General features: G+C 38.0%; 1 protein-coding gene across 1 annotated transcript in view; it reads right to left on the bottom strand.

The window, feature by feature from the left end:
* Positions 1–9241: 9241 nt before the first annotated feature.
* HTR2A (5-hydroxytryptamine receptor 2A) overlaps positions 9242–20764 on the bottom strand; it is a 68643-nt gene continuing 57120 nt past the window's right edge. The window contains exon 3 of the mRNA XM_002742676.6: positions 9242–13270. Coding sequence (XP_002742722.2) covers positions 12468–13270 — 803 coding nt within the window. The 3' untranslated portion in view covers positions 9242–12467. The remainder of the gene's footprint in view (positions 13271–20764) is intronic.

The following is a 20764-nucleotide window of genomic DNA, read 5'->3' as shown; positions in this document are numbered from 1 at the left end:
ATCTCAGGGACACCTTGGGTTCAGGCTATCATCCCCGACTTCGGTTAAAGTCTTCATCCTCTCTGCTTCTGATATGATACAACCCAGCAGGACTGAAAGACCTGTCTGGCCCCTTGTGGGAAGGAGCCCTTAGACCTTTAGAAACAGGTGCAGGCAGGGAAAAGAGAGACCTCCCCTTTTACACCCATACTTAAAAAAGAGCCCAAAACACTGATTATTTTAAATTAAACTTGCTTCTTTATTGCAGGAATTCCCAGAAGTTTTATCTTAAAATACATTGTGAATCTTCTAGAAAAATGATAAAGTACATTTCCAATTTTTTCTTGTTATATTGAGATATAACTGACAATAAAAATTGTATGTATTCAAGAGGTATGATGGGATGATTTGCTGTACATGTCCATTGTGTAATGATTGCCACAATCAAATTAGTTAACACGCCAGTCAACCACACACAGTTACTGTGAGTGTGTGTGGGGGAGGAGTGAGGACACTTAAGATCTACTCTCTCAGCAATAGTGAGATCTACTTATAAGTCAGATCATACAGCATTTGTCTTTGTTAATTGTGTTTTCCTTTGATAACTCACCTTATTATGAGAACACCAAGGGAGAAACAAGATGGGGGTAGATTTGTTTGAGAACCTTGCCAGACCTTGGGTAATTTTGCTTCAGGCATGTTAGCTCTAGAGGTCTCTTTGTCCTCATTTTGGTCCTCCTTTCTGTTGGTTAGTCAGGAGGGCTCCATTGAGAGGCAGTTACTTCGTTAGAGAGCAAAGAAGCCCCCTAGCTAGTTATGTTAATAACCATCACATATTAAGTTCTATTACAGGTCAGACCCTGTTTGAAATGCTCTTCATAAACTACCTCTAATTCTTACAACTTCCCAAGATATTATTATCCCCATTTAGCAGATGTACCTCATAGAGTTTAAGTAATTTTCTCACACAACCAGTAAATAATAGTGGCAGAATCTGGAGTAATGTCTGAGTAACTCCTAAGCCCATGATCTTTCAAATATTTTTCTAAATCTTTTAGCATTAGATTGAAAATACAACCTTATGTAATGTTCTTCCTGTGAACTTTGTCATTGTGATATTCTCTACAAGTAAATTATCCAAGCTCTCTATTGCTGTTTTTCTTATTGTTGTGAACCTAAAGGATATGAAATAACTAATTCTCATTGTACCACAAAGGAAAATATTATATTCCCTTATTTTTAATAATGTCTAGTTCCCTTATTTATTCTTAGAGTTGTGGTTTGTAGGGAATTAAATCCATGGTTTTCTCTGCTCAGGGGCAAATCTGCCCACCCTCCAGGGGCTGCAGGTACAGGAGTCATCCTATGTTTTGCTCTCATGGTTACAAATTATAACATTGGATGGATCTGATGGTTTTTGGACTCTCTTGCCCGAATGACACACATGTTTCAGCTACTAAGTGATTTTCTCCTCCAATGGGGGTTGGCAGATTTTTCTAAATTGTTCAATTTTCATTAGATTATAACATTGCAGTTTTAATCATAGTGTACTGTGATTGCTTGTTGAGGTCATCGAATCACGATTTTCAGGGCAAGCCTTGGAAAAGCATCATTGAGATTCATTCATCTCCCATCCATTGTTTTCCCAGGGTTTCAGATTCAAGCTTCTGGGTTTTTTTTTTGTGTGTGTTTTTTTTCTTAGCAACAAGTATTTTGCAGATAACCCCATAAAAGAAAATTGGCCGACTCACTTCTTGGTTATATTCTTTAAAGTGTTAACCTATGAGGGTTCTGTTTTGCAGATGAGGTTATGGATAGGAAATTGGAAATAACTGTATTAGAAGGAAAAAGAGTAAATTAAGAAATGGGAATGCTGGTTGAACGAGGTGGCTACCCTTGCCAGAAGAGTAAATCAATAGATTTTCTCTCTTTTCAGATAAGGTATTGATTAGCATTCAGACCCAGTGATGGATACCCCAGCCCTCTGTGTGAAAACTCTTCTGTCAATCGATTCAGTTGTGGGAATATTCTGCGTAGCTCACCACAGCTGGTTGAACTGGGAAAGGCATCTGGCCACGTCTGCTCAGTAGACTACAAAGGGAGCTCAGAACAAAGTCTCTGCTCATCTAGGGAGAACATGGACCGACCTAACCAACTTGAAATCTGTGAAAGTCAGTATAGAGAAGTTCATGTAATTAGTGGCAGCTGTAGAAGATGAAAGTCCATGAGGCAGAGGGGTCATGGTGGACCATAAGTGAGCACATGCTATATGTAAAAAGAAGCCAGATGGAAACCAGCAGGTAGAGGGAAGATGAGTGAAAGAGACACAGAGTGAAACAGGTTGAGAGAGAGTAGCTGAGTACTAGGGATAATTGAGGCATTTGATGAAAACAGAAGAACTTGTGCCTGCATCCCTCTGGCAGCCTTTGATTTGGTGTGGAGAGGGTTATGTGTCTCTGAGCTTCCGTGAGCGCTATTTGACATTGATTCAAAACAATGATCCCTGTTTTCTCATTTCTGTTTATATCCTGACAATAAGATCTATGCTCTCTGAAGGAACTTGGAGATTTTTTAATCTTTCTGATTTGTATTAATATCTATAGCATTTATCTTAAATAGCAATTTTTTCCAGTCAAAATTTATTCTTTTATTGATTAGCATACGAAGTAGAAAGGGCATGTAAGAAATTTATTTTTGAACATCTACAATTATAAAGGACAGGGCAGGCTCACGCCTGTAATCCCAGCACTTTGGGAGGCTGAGGAGGGCAGATCACAAGGTCAGGAGTTCAACTCCAGCCTGACTAACATGATGAAACCCTGTCTCCACTAAAAATAAAAAAAATTAGCCAGGCATGGTGGTGCCTGCCTGGAATGTCAGCTGCTCAGGAGCCTGAGGCAGGAGAATTGCTTGAACCCAGGAGGCAGAGGTTGCAGTGAGCCAAGATGGTGCCATTGCACTCCAGACTGGGCAAGAAAAGGAAAACTCCATCACAAACAAACAAACAAACAAACAAACAAACAAACAAGCAAACAAACAGGACATAGAGTTTATGCATTCTTCCTTTCATTTAGAAGGAACTTAATGTTAGATACATTCTCTGTGCATGAGGGTGAGCTAAGAGAAAAGACAGCAATCAATATATTATGATTCTATCTTACTAGTCAAGAATTACCTTTAGAGAATTAACCATGTTGGTGATCATCACTTATCAACACTTCTACTTATGAGTTGAAATTGTGTTTATTCAGCAAAGTCTAATTTACCCTGCATTGTAAGTTGGAGACTTTAGAAAGAACTGTATCCTTCCCAAAGTTAGAGCTCTGGTGAGCTTCACTCTTCAGTCTAACTAAGGCAAAGCAGTCACAGGCATAATACCGGCACGATAGAGATGTGCCTTCATTCTTTCGGGGTAGGGAAGAAATAGAGCAAGTGGCTGAGAATACAGATGTTGATTCAAAACCCAGCTCTATTACCTACCACGTGTGAGCTTGGGTAGGTCACTTAATCTCTAGTTTCCTTATATAGAAAATGGAGATGATGATAATATCTACTGTGTATTGTTTATATTATAAGAATATACTAAAATATCTAACATAATACTTAGCATTTACTACGGGCTCAAATAAATAGATGTGATGGTGGTAGTAGGGTAGTAGTATATGTTTGGTTGTTGTATTTGTGGTAATTATTGTTACTGTTGTTGGATGGTAGTAACCGGGGATTGGCTAACTACATAGTCCATGGCTCAAATCTAATCCAGAGTCTGTTTTTGTAAATAAAGTTTTATTGGAACATAGTCACATTCATGTATTTGCTTATTGTCTATGGCTGTTTTCATACTACAAAAGAACCTAAGACATGTACTATTTAGATCCTTATAGAAAATATTTTCTAATCTTTAGAACAGTGGAAATAAGAAACAGTAAAAGTTTAACATTCACATATTCATGCTTGAATTCTGATTCTTCTCCTTAGCTTGGTAGAATTGGTCAAATTTACCTTTGAGACTCAGTTTCCTCTGTGGTTATTGAGACATAAATAGCCGTTATTGTGATTTATGTGTGACAGCCCTTAGCACAAAATTGTTGCTCAGTAAATATCAACTTTGGTATCTTCCTTCGACATTCCTTCTGCTTTCCTTGCTGTAGCAAGATAAATAGGTTGGATGTTTCTGGATTTAATCTCGCTGTTTCAAAAAACGTGAAAACATTGTTAGCTTATGCTTTCTATATACATTATGCCTACCTACAAGTGGCTAGCTGTACTTTGCTCAAATTCTTAGAACCAAGTAAAATTACTCAAAGCTATTAGCACAAGAAACTGGTATTTAAGTCAAATAAAAAATATTCTCATCTAAGGCAGAAATATTTTGTCTTTCAAAGCGACTAAAGCAAATTTCTCAAAGCAGAGTGTTGTATAAATGCACTAATAGTTTCAATATTTTACTTATTATGTTTAATATAAGTGGAACTAACTTGATATTTGCATCATGACAGTGATAATAATTCTAAGTTTGACAAGATATGTTTTTTTTTTTGAGCAGTCCCAATAAGTTTTCAGACTTAGTCAGGTCTATTTGGCGGAGAGGATCAGGACCAAAAGTGAGTCATAGCTTCCACATTCTATTCTAGAGAAGTGCAGAGATAATTAATCATAGTCAAGTTCTCTGGTGATTATATTAGAAGAATAAATATAGTGTCACATTTCCACCCAAATCACTCTTCTCGTTCTTCAGCCTTGGAAACGTTTAGTTGTCTTAATTTTGTCACACTTGTAATCACTTATGAATAACGAACATTTCCTATTTTTCTGCTAGTTTGGAATAAAAAGCCTAACATCTTGTCTCTAGAAACTAAAAATTAATAAATATATTCCTTTTTCAGAGTGTCGGAGAGGCATGTCATCACATGTATATATGTTGAACGGATTTGTTTTGATATTTACCATTGTTTATTTTTTTCACTTCCTTTTTTCTTCTTTTTAAAAATGCTTCTTGGATTGCTTGTCTATGTTGATTTAATTCCCATCCTTGAGATAGTCTTCCTTATGTACCCCCTGTGATCCTAGGTCTTAGAATGCAGAACTTTAACAATGGAGCTTGGAGATAGTGATATTGAACATTCTAGCTAATTTTCATTTTTTTCCCCATAAAACTAATTTTGAAATTCTATATTCTTAACAACTTTGTCATTGGCCGACACAACCGTGCTTTTCACCAGTGTCTAAAGTGGCTGGAACATCAGCGTCAGGTGGTGGCAATGCCTTAAGGGACATCTTATCATGTGCAGTGTGGCATCTCTGGGTGGGTATATTAAGTTATCCTATATTACTTAGGCTAATTTGTGACAAAGTTGGTAGGCTCAACAAAATAAACATACATTTTGTAAAGAGGTAGAATAATCTTCCCACCCAGTATCTCATTCAAGTTTTTAAAAAGAGTAATTCCATGCCCAGACTTCCTACACTTAATAGTCTTACATTTAACATACACACAGCAGACCTTCACTAACAAACCTATTAAGAGAGAAAATGAATTAGCAGCACTAGTTGCTCGACCCAATTTGAGTATATTTTTGCTTATGTAACACACTGAACGCACAGTTACATGAACTTTTATTTCTTCCCTCTCTAATGCTGTCTGCTTCCTCAGATCATCTCCCAGGCAAATAACCTGCACCTGAGTCTTAACTCTGCTCTCAGAGTCACCGCAACTAAGACAAGATTATCAGAATAATAGCATATGTTACTTTTCAAAATCTGAAATAAGTGTAGGACAGGAAGTACAAATTGTGCTGTTCTTTAGAAGACAGAATAAACACTTTTTTAAGGTCCCATAATCTCAATTATAAATGAAAACTTAAGTGACCTTGGCATACTGTCAACATAAATCTAGCTTTTCAAAAAGACATCTTCTCTGCACTATGAATTCTAAATCAACTTGGGCTTTTTAATTTTAACCCTTCAGGGAAATTGAACACACATAGTAGGAGCACTTGTTCTTCAGGAAGCCTGAGGGTTTTCAGAAAGGGCAACCCAAAATATTATAGTACCTATGAACTGTGCAGAAGAGAGGCCAACTGTGAGGAAAGTACCATAGTAAGAATATTTATGTTGATATTTGCCTCCTGGTTGCATATCATAGAAACTTCTTAGGTAACTAGAAATTTGATTTATCTTATAAGATTCCCGTATAAAAGATAAAGTTGTCATTTATTTGCAATTCATCTAGAGAATTTAAGAAAATACGACAGTTGTACATTCAAGATTATCCTTCGCTGTGCCTTGGTTCAACAAGGCCTTGTTTGGACTCTCTAGTGTTCCAATAAGCATAACCATAAAAGAGACTCCTTGCTGAGATCATTGACCCTACGTTCTTTATTATATGTTTCAAGGAGTAAGAGCTTGGATTTGTCCAAGGTCAGATGACAGCAGCAGGCTGGACCTCGGTTTCCTGTCTGTCTTCTGCTGTGATTGGGCCATGTGAAAAAAGGTTCCAATTGGTAATGAAGACTTCCCATAAAATACTGGCTCAGAGGGACATACTGGTGTTAATATAGATGCTGGAGAGGATGTGGAGAAATAGGAACACTTTTACACTGCTGGTGGGAGTGTAAATTAGTGCCACCATTGTGGAAGACAGTGTGGCGATTCCTCAAGGACCCAGAAATAGAAATTCCATTTGACCCAGCAATCCCATTACTGGGTATATATCCAAAGGACTATAAATCGTTCTACTATAAGGACACATGCACACGAATGTTCCTTGCAGCACTGTTTACAATAGCAAAGACCTGGAACCAACCCAAATTCCCATCGATGATAGACTGGACTGGGAAAATGTGGCACATTTACACCATGGAATATTATGCAGCAATAAAAAATGATGAGTTCATGTTCTTTGTAGGGACATGGATGAATCTGGAGAACATCATTCTCAGCAAACTGACACAAGAATAGAAAATGAAATACTGCATGTTCTCACTCATAGGTGGGTGATGAACAATGAGAACACATGGACACAGGAAGGGGAGCATCACACACTGAGGTCTGTTGGGGGGAATAGGGGAGGGACAGTAGGGGGTGGGGAGTTGGGGAGAGAAAGCATGGGGAGAAATGCCAGATATAGGTGAAGGGGAGGAAGGCAGCAAATCACACTGCCACGTGTGTACCTATGCAACAATCTTGCATGTTCTTCACATGTACCCCAAAACCTAAAATGCAATAAAAAAAATAAAAAAGAATAAAATAAATACAAAAAAAAAGTTCAGAGGTATGATAGGTGTGTATACCATTGAGGAAAAATTAGAAAAAACACATTTGTTTTAGCAAGCCACATGCCAAAATAGACATTCACAGAGAAGTCTTGTCTGATTGCTTATTTGCTGGGACAAATACATCATTAATATTCTCAGTTTAGAATAAAATCTTCAAAGTCATGAATGTTTCTTTCAATATCATCATTATTGTGGATTAAATTCAATGTTAAGTTATAAAACTTTATATAAATTATAAAGTGTTTGAAGGTACTTTTTGTTGTTGTTGTTGGTCATTTGGGGGATACCAGGAGAAGATTTCATTTCATTTATTTATTTTGAGATGGAGTCTCGCTCTGTTGCCCAGGCTGGAGTGCAATGGCACACTCTCGGCTCACCGCAACCTCCACCTCCCAGGTTCAAGCAATTCTATTGCCTCAGCCTTCCAAGTAGCTGGGATTACAGGTGTGCACCACGACGCCTGGCTAATTTTTGTATTTTTAAGTAGAGATCGGGTTTCGCCATGTTGGTCAGGCTGGTCTCGAACCCCTGACCTTGTGATCAGCCCACATCAGCCTCCCAAAGTGCTGGGATTACAGGTGTGAGCCACCGCCCCCATCTACCAGGAGAATATTTCTTATCCCCAGATTTTCTTCTTACTTGTCTCCTTGATGCCTAATAGTTTTCCTTTGATTTCTGCCTTTTGGATTTTCATCATGGTGGGCTGTTGAAGAGATGTCCGTCAATGATATACAATGGCATATCAGCTTCAATTACTTATTAGTGATCTTCCAGAGTGTTGACACCTGAGGGAAAGGCACATAGGCTGGAAAGTCTTTATGTAAGTAATAAGAGCCCCAAAGGAGGGAGATCTGCATTAAGATGAGGACAAAGCAGGAGTAAATTTTTTTTTCAAAGAGAAGCACCGAGAGAGTAGCAGGAGCTGCTGAATCATAATATTGCGTTTCCTACAGTTTTGTCTAGAATTTGCTCTGATGGCTAATAATTTACAGAGGCGTTGGAGTTTTTCCTTTTTAATAATACATTGATTACATTTACATGGTGTTTTACATGTTATTGAGCACAGCCATAGGCATGATCTTCTCTAAGCTACTCTGTTGGGTAGCCAGGATGGGTACCAGAAGCTGCATTTCACAGACAATGAAACTGAGGCCCAGAATTGTTAGGAGACTGGTTCCAACTCACATAACCAGTGAGTGGAGTAACCAACAGGGGAACTCTCCTATTGTGGTTTTGACAGGTGATCTTTCCCCTGTACTGCATGAGGATGGGAAATATTTTATGCTTTGGAGTCAGATGAGTCAGGCTTAAACTTGCCAATTTTCTTGCCAGCAGTGAGACTTTGAATATGTTACTAACTGCTCTGAATCTCACTTTCTTCATCTGTGAAAAAATAAAAATAATTCTACCTTGTCAGATTGTTGTGAAATTCTGTTTGGTAAAGCAAGCAAAGCAACCAGCTTAGTGCCTGGCACACAGTAGGCACCCAATGTACCTTCCCTGCAGTTAAAGATGAAATGGTGAATGAGGGTAACTTTCCAATTTGTTCAATGATAGCATATCTCCTTGGTTTACTTTAATTCCTCAAATGATCTCCTGTGAAAGAGTGTGTGTGTGTGTGTGCATATGTTGATGCGTCTGTGCATATGTGCACCTGTGTGCATGTCTTGGTGTACACCAAATGTACCTGTGCACATCTCTTAGGACACTGAAGTTCTTCTCTATGTTCCTCAGCTTTGTGGAACCAGACATAGTGATCAGACATGGAGTATATTTTTACTGCAAATAACTAGAAACTGAATCCTGATGATAAAGCTGATCCTACCAGATGGATCCTAGCTCTGTGACATGACTGACTTCCAGGAACACAGGCTCTTTTTGCTTCCAAATATCAGAATGATTCCTGGAGTTCTGAGTCAGATGACCTGGAAGATTTGGGGTAATTCCCTTTAGTAGACACAGCTATGGACTCACACAAAATTGCATTCATTTTGGAGTATACTTTATTTACAGTTATATATTCTTTCTTGAAAACTTTTAGAATCACCTTGATTAAAATAAGTTCATAAAATAATCATCACTGTATTTGTTACATATGGCACAGAATAATTTAGCACTTTATAAATATGTCTCGTTGATGCACAGACGTGAGAAGCACCCTTTGCTAAAAGCAGTACAGTAACTTAGTTCAATTTGGCTACGGTAGCACTTTAAAAAATTAGCATGAGATGGCGCTGTGGCCAAGTAGATGAAGTATGCTTTAAACTGAGTTTCCCCTAACTACGGCAGTTAATTGCCTTTTTTGAATACAGAGGAATCTATTGTTCAACTTAAAGTAGAGCAAGGTTTGTTACTCCGTTATAATAGCATCTGTTCAAAGTGAATCCTTTAATCACCAATCCATAAATCATTCGACAACTGTGTTTCACTCAGGTATGAGTCTGTTTAAAAAGCCATAGTAGTCAGAAAATCGCCAAAGGGCCCAAAGGTACCATTTTATTTCAGATCAAGAAACTATATATGTGGACCATTGTTTTTGCCACTGTCATAGATTTATCTTAAGTTCTTCCACAAAATTAGATTAACTTCCAGTTTATTTAAAGAGCTGATATTTTTGTCCAACTTTAATCTGCTTTGACAGCAATGGAAGGTCATAGAAATATTAGAACATGAATTCACATTTAAATAAACATGATACAAACATGCACACGTGTATATACTGAGTGTTTTCATTGACTTGCTTTTCCTCCGTATAAATATATAAATATTGAATAAAGTGCATGAGAACATGTCTGTACATATATACAGCTACACATTGGCCTATACAGTCTACACTTGAATACTTACAGAAGAAAAAAACACATATACATTTGTAATATATAGGTAGTCAAAAGACATCTGTCAGGCATCATTAATGTTCATTCTGATCACGATTGAGTACATGGGGGTAGAATCTGTAATCTTTTCCCTACTATATAATGAAATGTGCAGAGTTATAAGTGAAGGCAACATACATTAGAGCGGAGACATTTTAACATCTATATTTTCATCAGTTAGCGTGGTGTAACCATAAGGACAGTTCAGTTCAATTGCAGCCTTGGCACTAGCAGTATATTATACATTCTAGCTTTGAAATAGTGAACCCATTTTTCAACATATCTAAGAGGACATAATTAGAATTTTATGCATTTCCAAATTACACAAGGACACTTCCCACATTCTTTAGTTTTCAAATCTGTATTTTTTCCCAAAGTTTTAGGGCAAAAATGATTTCTCATTCAGTAGAAATGCTTCAGTGTTGTCATCATATATCTAACAGTGATTCCAGTAACACCGTGCAATTTAACCTTGAGTGTTATAATATCAAGGTAGATTAACGGTTGTTAATCTCTTTTGCTCTTTAGCAACCATTTCTACAAAATATTATAATGTCTGCTTTTCTGTTAGGGAGCCCAGTGCCAATGAGTAGTACTGAAATGAGTGAGTTTTTGGAGAAATAAAAGAAAAACTTTGCTCAAAACTATGGTAGCTATCAGCTGGGCCGAGATTGAGGTGCATATTTCTAAATTAATTGCAATGTTAAGCCTCAGTGGTATTTCCCCCCACCTTTGTTTGTTTGGCATTTATTGGTAACCAATCAGAAAAACTTATTTTTGAAAGCTACTCTCACAGTTGAAACAAACTTGTTTCTGAATCAGGTAAGAAGGAAATAAATTGAAAGGATTCTCAAAATAAGTCTGTTTATGTTTTTTTTACCAGGACCATTTCAGTTTGGTCTTTGTGTGTGTGTGTGAAATGCAGTTGTGTGAACTTTGGCTCACTGCAGCCTTGACCTCCTGGGCTCAAGTGATCCTTATGTCTCAGGCTCCTGTGTAGCTGGGACCACAGGTGTGTGCCACCATGATCAGCTAATTTTTTAATTTTTTGCAGGGACGGGGTGGGGGTCTCACTTTGTTGCCCAGGTTGGTCTCCTGGGCTCAAGCGATCATCCCGTCTCAGCCTCCCAAAGTGCTAGGATTACGTGCATGAGCCACTGTGCCTGGCCAGGCCATTTTCTTTAAAGGTACGGATTTTGTTTTAATTGTATTTCTCACATCTAAAAATTTGCTTGACACATAAATATACACTCAATAGATGATGGTGGAACCAAGCTGAATGGTTTTAATAAATAATATAAGCTGATGGATTAGAAAGCATCAATTTACCTGATGAATGTCATAGGAAAGTCACCTGCTTTTTACAGAGATGTCCTAAGACTCCACTACAGTCAGTAGCCAGAAACCTAAGTTCATCCTCAATCCTGACACAGTTACATCAGTGTACTGTTTACTGCTCAAAAGAGTGCATGCATGATGCAGTCATTTCACAGCAAGTTACCAAATACTTCTATGGTGCTGTTTTAGAGAAGCAATTGCTAGAAACGTATTTGGTAATGTTAAGTCATCCTTTTGCTAGTTTACCTAGAAGAACAAATATTAAACAAGACCACATAGGAAATTCAGAGTAAAGCACAAGAAGTAGAAGAGAAAGCAGCAATAGTTACAGAATAACATTTGAAATCTTTTTTTACTTCTGAGAATTAACTTGAAATGCAGCAAATACCAGCAACCTTGTGAATATTTCAAAATGGTGTCTATGAAAAAGCAAGAATGAAATATGTTGTCAAGTATTTCATTTAATTTTCTTAGCAATACAGATTTTGTAACACTGATCTTAGTGTCCTTTTTCTCCTTTCAAAATATATAGCATAGTAAGTTTTAAAGAGAATTTTTCTTTAAGAGGTCATTATATTCAGTAAAATTGTCACTATTTATAGCTATTTTTATTTACAGCAGTAGATAACCACCTCAATTCCATGCCATCAGTGAACAGCATAGCAGCAAGGTTTCCATTTGAAAATAGAAGTTAATTTAGATTACTTAGGGTTTCATAATTATACAATAAAAGTGAATCATTTTAAAGACATATCATTTACAATGTTAAAAATAAGTATCAGAAAGCTCACAGCTGAAATGCTGTCAGAACTTTTTCCAAGTGCACATTTTGTAGCACTGAACCCAGCTTTTCATTGACAGAATAAAATGAGGCATACAGATATGATCCTTGGTTTCACTAGACTGGTCTAATTTTTTCCAGTCTCTTATTTTTTTTTTCCAGATAGGTGAAAACTTGCTGAGTGTGCCTTCCACAGTTGCCACGGCAACTAGCTTATCACACACAGCTCACCTTTTCATTTACAGCGTCAGTATTGTTTTTAGAAGCATCTTCAGAATGCTGCTTTCCTAGAGCCACCATTGAGCAGTCATTCTCTGTTGTCTTGGCATCTTTCTTTGAATTCTTTTTTTGTCCCATGTGGAGTTGGCTAGACTTGTAGGCCAAAGCCGGTATAGTGTTCACTAAAATTAACTGCAATGGTTTTTTGTTTTCCTTGTACTGACACTGAATATACCGTGAAAAGGCTGACCGATAGGTCTTGTTGAACAGTGTGTACACCAGTGGGTTGACTGCTGAAGAGAGATAACCGATCCAAACAAAAACATTGAGCAGGGCTCCGATGACATCCCCGTTGCAGGACTCTTTGCAGATGACGGCCATGATGTTGGTGATGAAGAAAGGGCACCACATCACCACAAACAGGAAGAAGACGATGCCCAGCACCTTGCATGCCTTTTGCTCATTGCTGATGGACTGCATAGTCCTCCTGCCTGTGTAGGACCCTGGCTCCCTGTGGATCGACCGCTGGAAGAGCTTTTCCGAAGACAAGGAACTCTGAGGGAGGAAGCTGAAAGAAGCTAATTTGGCCCTTGTGCCAAGATCACTTACACACAAAGTAGCTTCTTTCTGGAGTGACTTGATGGTTAGAAAGTAGGTGATCACCATGATGGTTAAGGGAATGAAAAATGACACAAAAGAGCCGATTAGGACAAAGTTATCGTCGGCGAGTAAGCAACTCCCCTCCTTAAAGACCTTGGAATCATCCTGTAGCCCAAAGACTGGTATTGGCATGGATATACCTGGAGTTGGACAGAAAATGAAACATGACCATTAAGGAATTGAGTATATGAAGGCAAGAGCATCACCACACAATGTTGGCTATTGAAAGGATTTTATATCAACATTGTTTAAAAGCTTAACATACTTGATTCAGAATTTAAAATTCCTTTGGACTTACTTATGTGTTTTATAAGTATTTATTATGTAGTTCCTTGTATATTTTATTGCCCTATGTAGCTAACCCTTTGCTTATTAAGAACTATAATAAATCTAGCTTTAATTTTTATGCCATCTGTTTCTGATTATACTATTATACTTATTAATTGAAGAAACACAGAGAGGCAAATAAACTAAAATATGACCAATAACGTCATCATCTAGAGCTAGCCAAAATTAACAACTGATGCTGTTCATTTTATTTATATATTTATTTATTTTGGCCTATCAAAATCTATAATATAGATTTATTTCATTTTTGATGCTGTTCATTTTAGATAGAGACATACACTCACCATGTGCACACATTTTAAAACAGAGTTGAGGTTCTTTTTCACAAACAGTTCTGTATGTTTTTGAAAAATCTAACGATATCTCACAAGCATGGCTTATATATAAAAATAACTATAAAATTATAAATATAGCATATTTTCTCTCTAGAAAATTTGGGAGGTACAAAAATGTAACAATGAATAAAGAAAAATAATATGTATTCTCACCAGCCAGGGGCAACCATAATTTACATTTGTATAGTTTCTTCTTCCACCTACATGTACATATAAAAACAAATGTGTATATGCAGTACTTTGTATGCAGTACTTTATATCTTATATGTTTTAGATCTTCCTATTTCACTTAACATTATAAATCATGATAATTGTACATAAAATATTTTTGAGAAATATAATTTTCTAATATTAACTTTAAAAACTTTAACCAATTTTGATTCTTTTTAAAAAAGCTTTCATTATGGAAAATTTTTAACATACACACAACTAACCAAAAACCAAACCCAGTGCAGTGAACTCATCACCCAGCTTCAAAGATTATCAGCTCAAGACCAATCTTATCTCATCCATACCTCCTCCAGCTGCCACCCCTCCCATGGTATTATGAAGCAAATGCTTGACATCATGTCATTCAATCTGAAAATATTTATTATATAGATCTAAAAGCTATGCACTCTTAGACAACCTAATATTTTCACAATATCATTCTTACTCCTAAATAGAAGTTTACTATTTCCTTAATATTAAATATAGAGTTAGCGCTCAAATTTCCAATTGTTCCATAAACGTTGTTGTATGTTTTTAGAAGGAGAGTATTCATAAGGGGTGGATTACAAAAAACGAGACAGCCACGGACTTTGTATTTTCAAATATAAGAGGTAGGTACAGGATGGGATAATACATGGGAACATGGGCCTATATGGTCCATTGCTATGTCACTCAGATTTGGGGGAATCTGTAAGGCTTTACCAGGAAGAGGGATTAGGCAGAGGAGGAAGCAGAAGTGAATAAAGGCAACCCTGCCTCTAATCATGCTACATTACCCCCGTGATAGTAGAACCTTTTGAAAGGGAGATTCAACAGGCCATGTTGTGCAGTTTCACCACCCAACCCGCACCATGGACAACCTCTCTACTCCTGGGGAAACAGGTGTATCTTTCTCTACTGGCCTGGGACAGTTGGTCCAAGGCAATCATGAGATGGCTTATTCTCCCTGCTGTAAAGATAGAATCAGGATGACAAAAAAAGAGAGGAAACATGAATCAAGTACTCTGTATAACTTAAAGACTGTTTCTTTCATGAAGTGGTAGATATCACAGGCACAGACTTGGAGAAAAAGGAAAAAAGTTCCCATCTAACTCCTGCCCATATTTTCAGCACACTCAGAACCATAGAACACAGAGTGTCCTGGTTACTGCTTCTGACCATCTTTAGAGTCCAATACATGGTCTCACACCAGCTAAGAACACCAGTTTATTCCAGAGTTGGGGGCCACTGACTGACTCTTCCCAACCATCTGGAAACAGCTCTTTGGAGAATCTCTAATCTAACTTCTGCATACTAAGAACAGAGTTCCGCTTCATCCAACCACAGACATGACTGTGCTAACCTCCTGTCACCTCACATTGGGCATCGTGACCAGGAGAGAACATTAGCTTGAGTTGATGTAATATTCAACACAAATGTTTCTTAGTGACATTTGCCGTTAACTTCAAAGACTTAATTGACAGTATTTGTCACTTGCCTATGCAAGCCCATCCAGGATTCTTGGAAGGTGGAGAGAAATTACATCAGAGCTGTTTATAAAGACACTTACTGCAGCTAACGACTCTTTGTTTCCTCCATCCCTCTCTGTTCTTGCCCACTGTTTGGAACATTCAGGAAGCGACTGAAGAGCTGGGCCTCCAAGGGGGACATCCTCTGAGGCCCTGGATATTGACACGTTTTGTTTATCCGTGAGAAAACTCTTGATTGTGAAAGTGAAGACATGATTTCTAAGAAGAGTGTTTTTCTCCAAGTGTTGGAATCTAGATCTGTGAAAGATGTTTCCTGTACTCATGTACAACAAGGTCTTGTTAGACAGCATGGTTGCTCACTGATGAGAAAGGCTGCTTTGTTCATTCATTTGAGATATACCTGGATTTGAGTCTTGGCTGTGGCTCTGGGTTCCTGAACTGACTACTTATTCCTATAGTCCTCGCTTCTTCATCTGTCATAGGAGGCTGGCACCAACCTACTTTCATGCATGTGGTGAAGATAAGATGGATCCCATTTGCAGAGTACCTAGCACAGCGCCCGGTCTGGAGTGATGTTCTACCAACCAGTGGTCAATAAACATGAGAGTAGCTTTCGCTGCAGAATTCTTTAGATTAAGTACATCAAGATGATTTTATTCCAATCCATTTTGCTTAGATTGTATATACTAGATTTTACGTAGCAGATCTTTTTAAACCAAAAGAGGCTTAAAAGAGTTTGGCTATTGGCCATAGAGTTAACACTGATGTAATTATTAGCTTCTGCCAGGGTGACACAGGGTCTCAATCAATTTTAATTTTGTACAGCTAGAACTGTTGATTACCTTCCTAATATGATGAATTACAGCATTACTATTAGTCATAATATACATAAACAAGATATCAACTGTCCGAAAAAGATGTGTGATTTTGTTATTAAACTCTTGAGTGTTCATTTTTCTAATTAATACAAAGGAAGTTACTACCTTGAGAGCCTTTTGCTCTATTTGCTTGTGACCTGGTAATTTACATAAGTGGCAATCCTTAATTAACCAGAATGTGGGCTTATCTAAAATGCCAATTCTTTAATTATTTGGAATAGGGTCTTTGGTTGGACACACACACACACACACACACACACACACACACACACACTTCCAGAATAGCCCACGTTCTGAGAGGGGTGATGGAGTCATCTGCACTGAAATAGAGAATCCCTCTCTTAGATGCTTGGGATAAAAAGCTACTCTAGAAGAGGATGTGGTAAGAGGTTACAGGCAGAGTTGTTCTGTCTGGCAGGGGGACCTTAGTTTGGAGGGGGGAATCAAGCTGATCAGCTATTTAAATGGTCCATTCATCTTTGCGTATAACAGAAACATCTTGAATACTGTCATATGCCATTCTTTTTCCATGCCTCACTCATAGTAACTGGTCAGCAAGGGTTGGAGAAAAAATAACCAGAAAGTTAAAGTAATGCTCTCTAAAGAGGAGAGGAAATTTTATATCAAAAAACTAGTATACATAGATAGGCCTTGTGGGTACAATAAGCAGCTCAAAAGCATGTGTCTCTACCAGGAGAGATGAAGACATGGGCTGATACCCAATGTTGAGGTCACAGCCATCTACGAGGCATTAATTCTCTGGCTGCTTTGTTTGATAATAGTTGCTTTTGGAGACCTGACATCTCCTCTCATTTCAAATTTTTGCATATAAAGCATTTTCCTTTATGAACCAAGCAGACAGTAACTCTTGAATTATGTGACTGTATTTTGTTTAATATATTTTTCTGAGGAGTGGAAAACAGCAATCAAAATTCAATGGCAGTATTGGATCCTGCATGTACCTTTTTATTTATTTCCATTTAAACCCAGACAATAAAATGAATGGGAAACATTGACACCTGAGAATACAAAAAGTTTGGTTGGTGTCTTTCTTTTGGCATAGCTCTGCTTATTTTCTGCACATAAATGTTACCACAGGCTGGATAAATAACTCACTTTGAACCCCTGGCTGTGAAGGACTGCCTTTATTCTTAATCCTGGACTTTTTTCTGAGACAGTGTACGTTTCTTGGAAAATGAGAAGATTGCCTTCCTAGATAACCATCCTCTTGTAGGGAATGGGACTGTGGCAGTCCCTAGGGCCCTCAGCTGGAAAGGAGGTGGAGGGCACCCAAGTTATTTTGGGGCTCTTGTGAAAAAGATAGAAATTTAGGTTTATAGGTTTCAATTCCCCCAAACTGCTACCTTTTTTTTGCATTTTAATGCATGCTGTATTTCTCAAGTTATAAGAATTAATTTTCTAGCAGTTTGACAGAAAACACTACCCGTAAACACTGCCGGATAATCTTCATATTGCAGAGAAAGAAGAATTGAATATATAGGGCAACTGCCAGTGGGACTCACTGTCTTTCTGAGATAGAGTTGCTAACTTCCTTCCAATCTATGTATGGCGTGTTGACAAGGTAGATGTACATTAAAATGAGAGCTAGACAAGCATGTCAGTTACCCAAAAGTTGTATGTTTCTTTTTCTCAGATTAATTCCAAATAGCTCCGATAACAAATTGCAACTTTTCAAGGTATTTCCTCACATACTCACTCTTAACTGATTTTTTACAAAACGGTTAGAACATTAGCCACACTCCCTTATGGGGAAGATAAAAGTTTCACTTTACAGATATGAAAACTTGGGCCTACCAAGCTCAAGTAATTTTGTTAGAATCACAGAGAAATTTGGGAGCAAAATCAAGACCTCTACTTAGGATTCTTAACTCTTATGGTGGAGTTTTAAAAACTGCTTACTTGTTCCTTTGAAAGTAGTTACAAAAGTCTATGACTACATCCAAGTTTTTTTTTTTTTTTTTCTGAGATGGAGTTTCACTCTTGTTGCCTAGGCTGGAGTGCAATGGCACATCTCGGCTCACCACAACCTCCACCTTTCAGGTTCAAGTGATTCTCCTGCCTTAGCCTCCTGAGTAACTGGGATAACAGGTGTGCGCCACCACACCCAGCTAATTTTGTATTTTTAGTAGAGGCAAGGTTTCTCCATGTTTGTCAGGCTGGTCTTGAACTCCTGACCTCAGGTGATCCGCCCGCCTTGACCTCCCAAATTGCTGGGATTACAGGCGGGAGCCCTGTGCCTGGTCTACATCCGAGGTTTTTAACATTGGCTTCAGGAAGTCTATGATAGTCTTATAATCTGAAAAATGTGTATATATGTATATTTCCTTGGAGATAGATAGATCTTTCCTTAGAAGGGCAGAAAAGTTCTGGCCCCTAAAATAACTCATAAAAATTCAGTTACACTGATATGGTTTGGTTCTCTGTCCCCACCCAAATCTCATCTTGAATTGTAATCCTCATAATCCCCACATGTGAGGAGAGGGATCTGGTGGGAGGCGATTGGATCATGGTAAGGTTTCCCTCATGCTGTTCTTGTGATATTGAGAGTTCTCATGAGATCTAATGGTTTTATAAGTGACAGTTTCTCCTTCCCACTGTCTTTCTCACCTGGCACCATGTAAGATGTGACTGCTCCCCCTTTTGCCATGACTTTAAGTTTCCTGAGGCCTCCCTAGCCATGTGGAGCCATGAGTCAATTAAACCTCTTCACTTTATAAATTACCCAGTCTTGGGCATTTCTTTATAGCAGTGTGAGAATGAACTAATACACCAATGTTGCATGTATGGAATAAACTCACTCTCTCTCTCCAACCCCACCCCAAGTGATTTTCTCTACCTTGATAATTTTTATTCATTCTTTCATCTCAAAGTCACAATTTTCTCTAGCCAGACGTTAAATTCATTGAGGCCAGAAAAATATTTCAAAAATGAAATCCTTATAATCAACATTTAGTTTCTTTCAAATACTAGGGCAGTTATTCTCAACTTTATTTGGACATTAGAATCACTGAGGCGCTTTTAAAAGTTACATTGCCTGAGCCTCATTCCCAGGGGTTCTGAAGTTAGTACTTTAAGAAATATAAATACCCAGGCCCTACGTAAACATGAAAACACCAACCACTCCAGGTATCTCTGTAACCAACTGTGCACTGCAGAAGCTGGTGACCTAATTGCCCGATTCATAGATTCCTTATAAAGTGGTCTCTGTCTCCTTGGACCCGCCTTTCTTTTCCTTTCCATTGCATAGCCTAGAGGTTGTGCTTTCAATATAAAGATCTTGCACTGAAAGGTGAAGAGACTGAATTCTGACTTGTAGACAGGGTTGTCAGCCCTCACTGTAACACTTAGGAACCCATCCACATCTCTCTTGTCTCAGGGAAGATTGACTTTCATCTACCACTTCCCTCCGAGACAATATGTTACAAAACCCAAAGAGAATCTGAATATGATGTATGATGTATTTATTTTTATTTATTATTGGATTTTAGGTTTTGGGGTACATGAGCAGAGCATGCAAGACAGTTGCGTAGGTACACACATGGCAGTGTGTTTTGCTTCCCTTCTGATGTATTTTGAATAAATTACCAGAGCCTTGTTTTGTTGTTGGAATCACAAGCAATAAGGTGACTTCTGATGATGACTATGTTAGTCAGCTTGATTTCATCTTTCTATGTTGTAGGCATCGATCAAAATATCACATTGTACCTCATCAATGATACAATTATGATTTACAAATTAAGAATAATATTAATAACAAAAATAAAACTCTTTGATTCAACTTGTCATCCATTGCCTCTTATATAATGAGTGGATATGACACGATCTACCCACAGCAAGGGCTCTTTTCTAGGGTGCATATTTAGCAACATGCTCATGAGTAAAGATTTATTTAGAAAAAACTCATCTTGGCCTTACATTATTGGGCCCCATCTTGAAAGTATTATAATCTGTCTCCTATTTGTATCAAGGGGGCAGATTTTGGAGTGATTCTGAAAGCTTGGAGAATGAGTCTCACCTGTGACATGTCTTATTTCAGAGACTCTGGTCTAGAAGGTGTGGGGAGAAACAGTCATGGTGTCTGGAAAGTTAGGTTGCAGCAGCTGGGCACATAATCCAGACCCACAGCAGTCAGTTCTCCTTCCTCTAGCCTTGCTTGTATGCAGCATCCTAAAGCAGCTTGTCCATCATATTACCCAACAGCCTACCATGTCCTACAGCTCAAGCAATTACCAGCTACTCAGCCCACCCTACACTGTCTTTGTAATCTGATTTTAATGTAATTATTTGACTGTCTCAATAGTCATATGGTGTTCCCTCTCTTCTTTATATTATATCTTCAACTATTCAGGGGGTTACTACCCATAGCAAGATTT

The sequence above is a fragment of the Callithrix jacchus genome, chromosome 1 (assembly GCF_049354715.1).
Source record: "Callithrix jacchus isolate 240 chromosome 1, calJac240_pri, whole genome shotgun sequence".
NCBI classification, from domain to species: domain Eukaryota; kingdom Metazoa; phylum Chordata; class Mammalia; order Primates; family Cebidae; genus Callithrix; species Callithrix jacchus.
This window is presented reverse-complemented; position numbering and strand designations above follow the sequence as displayed.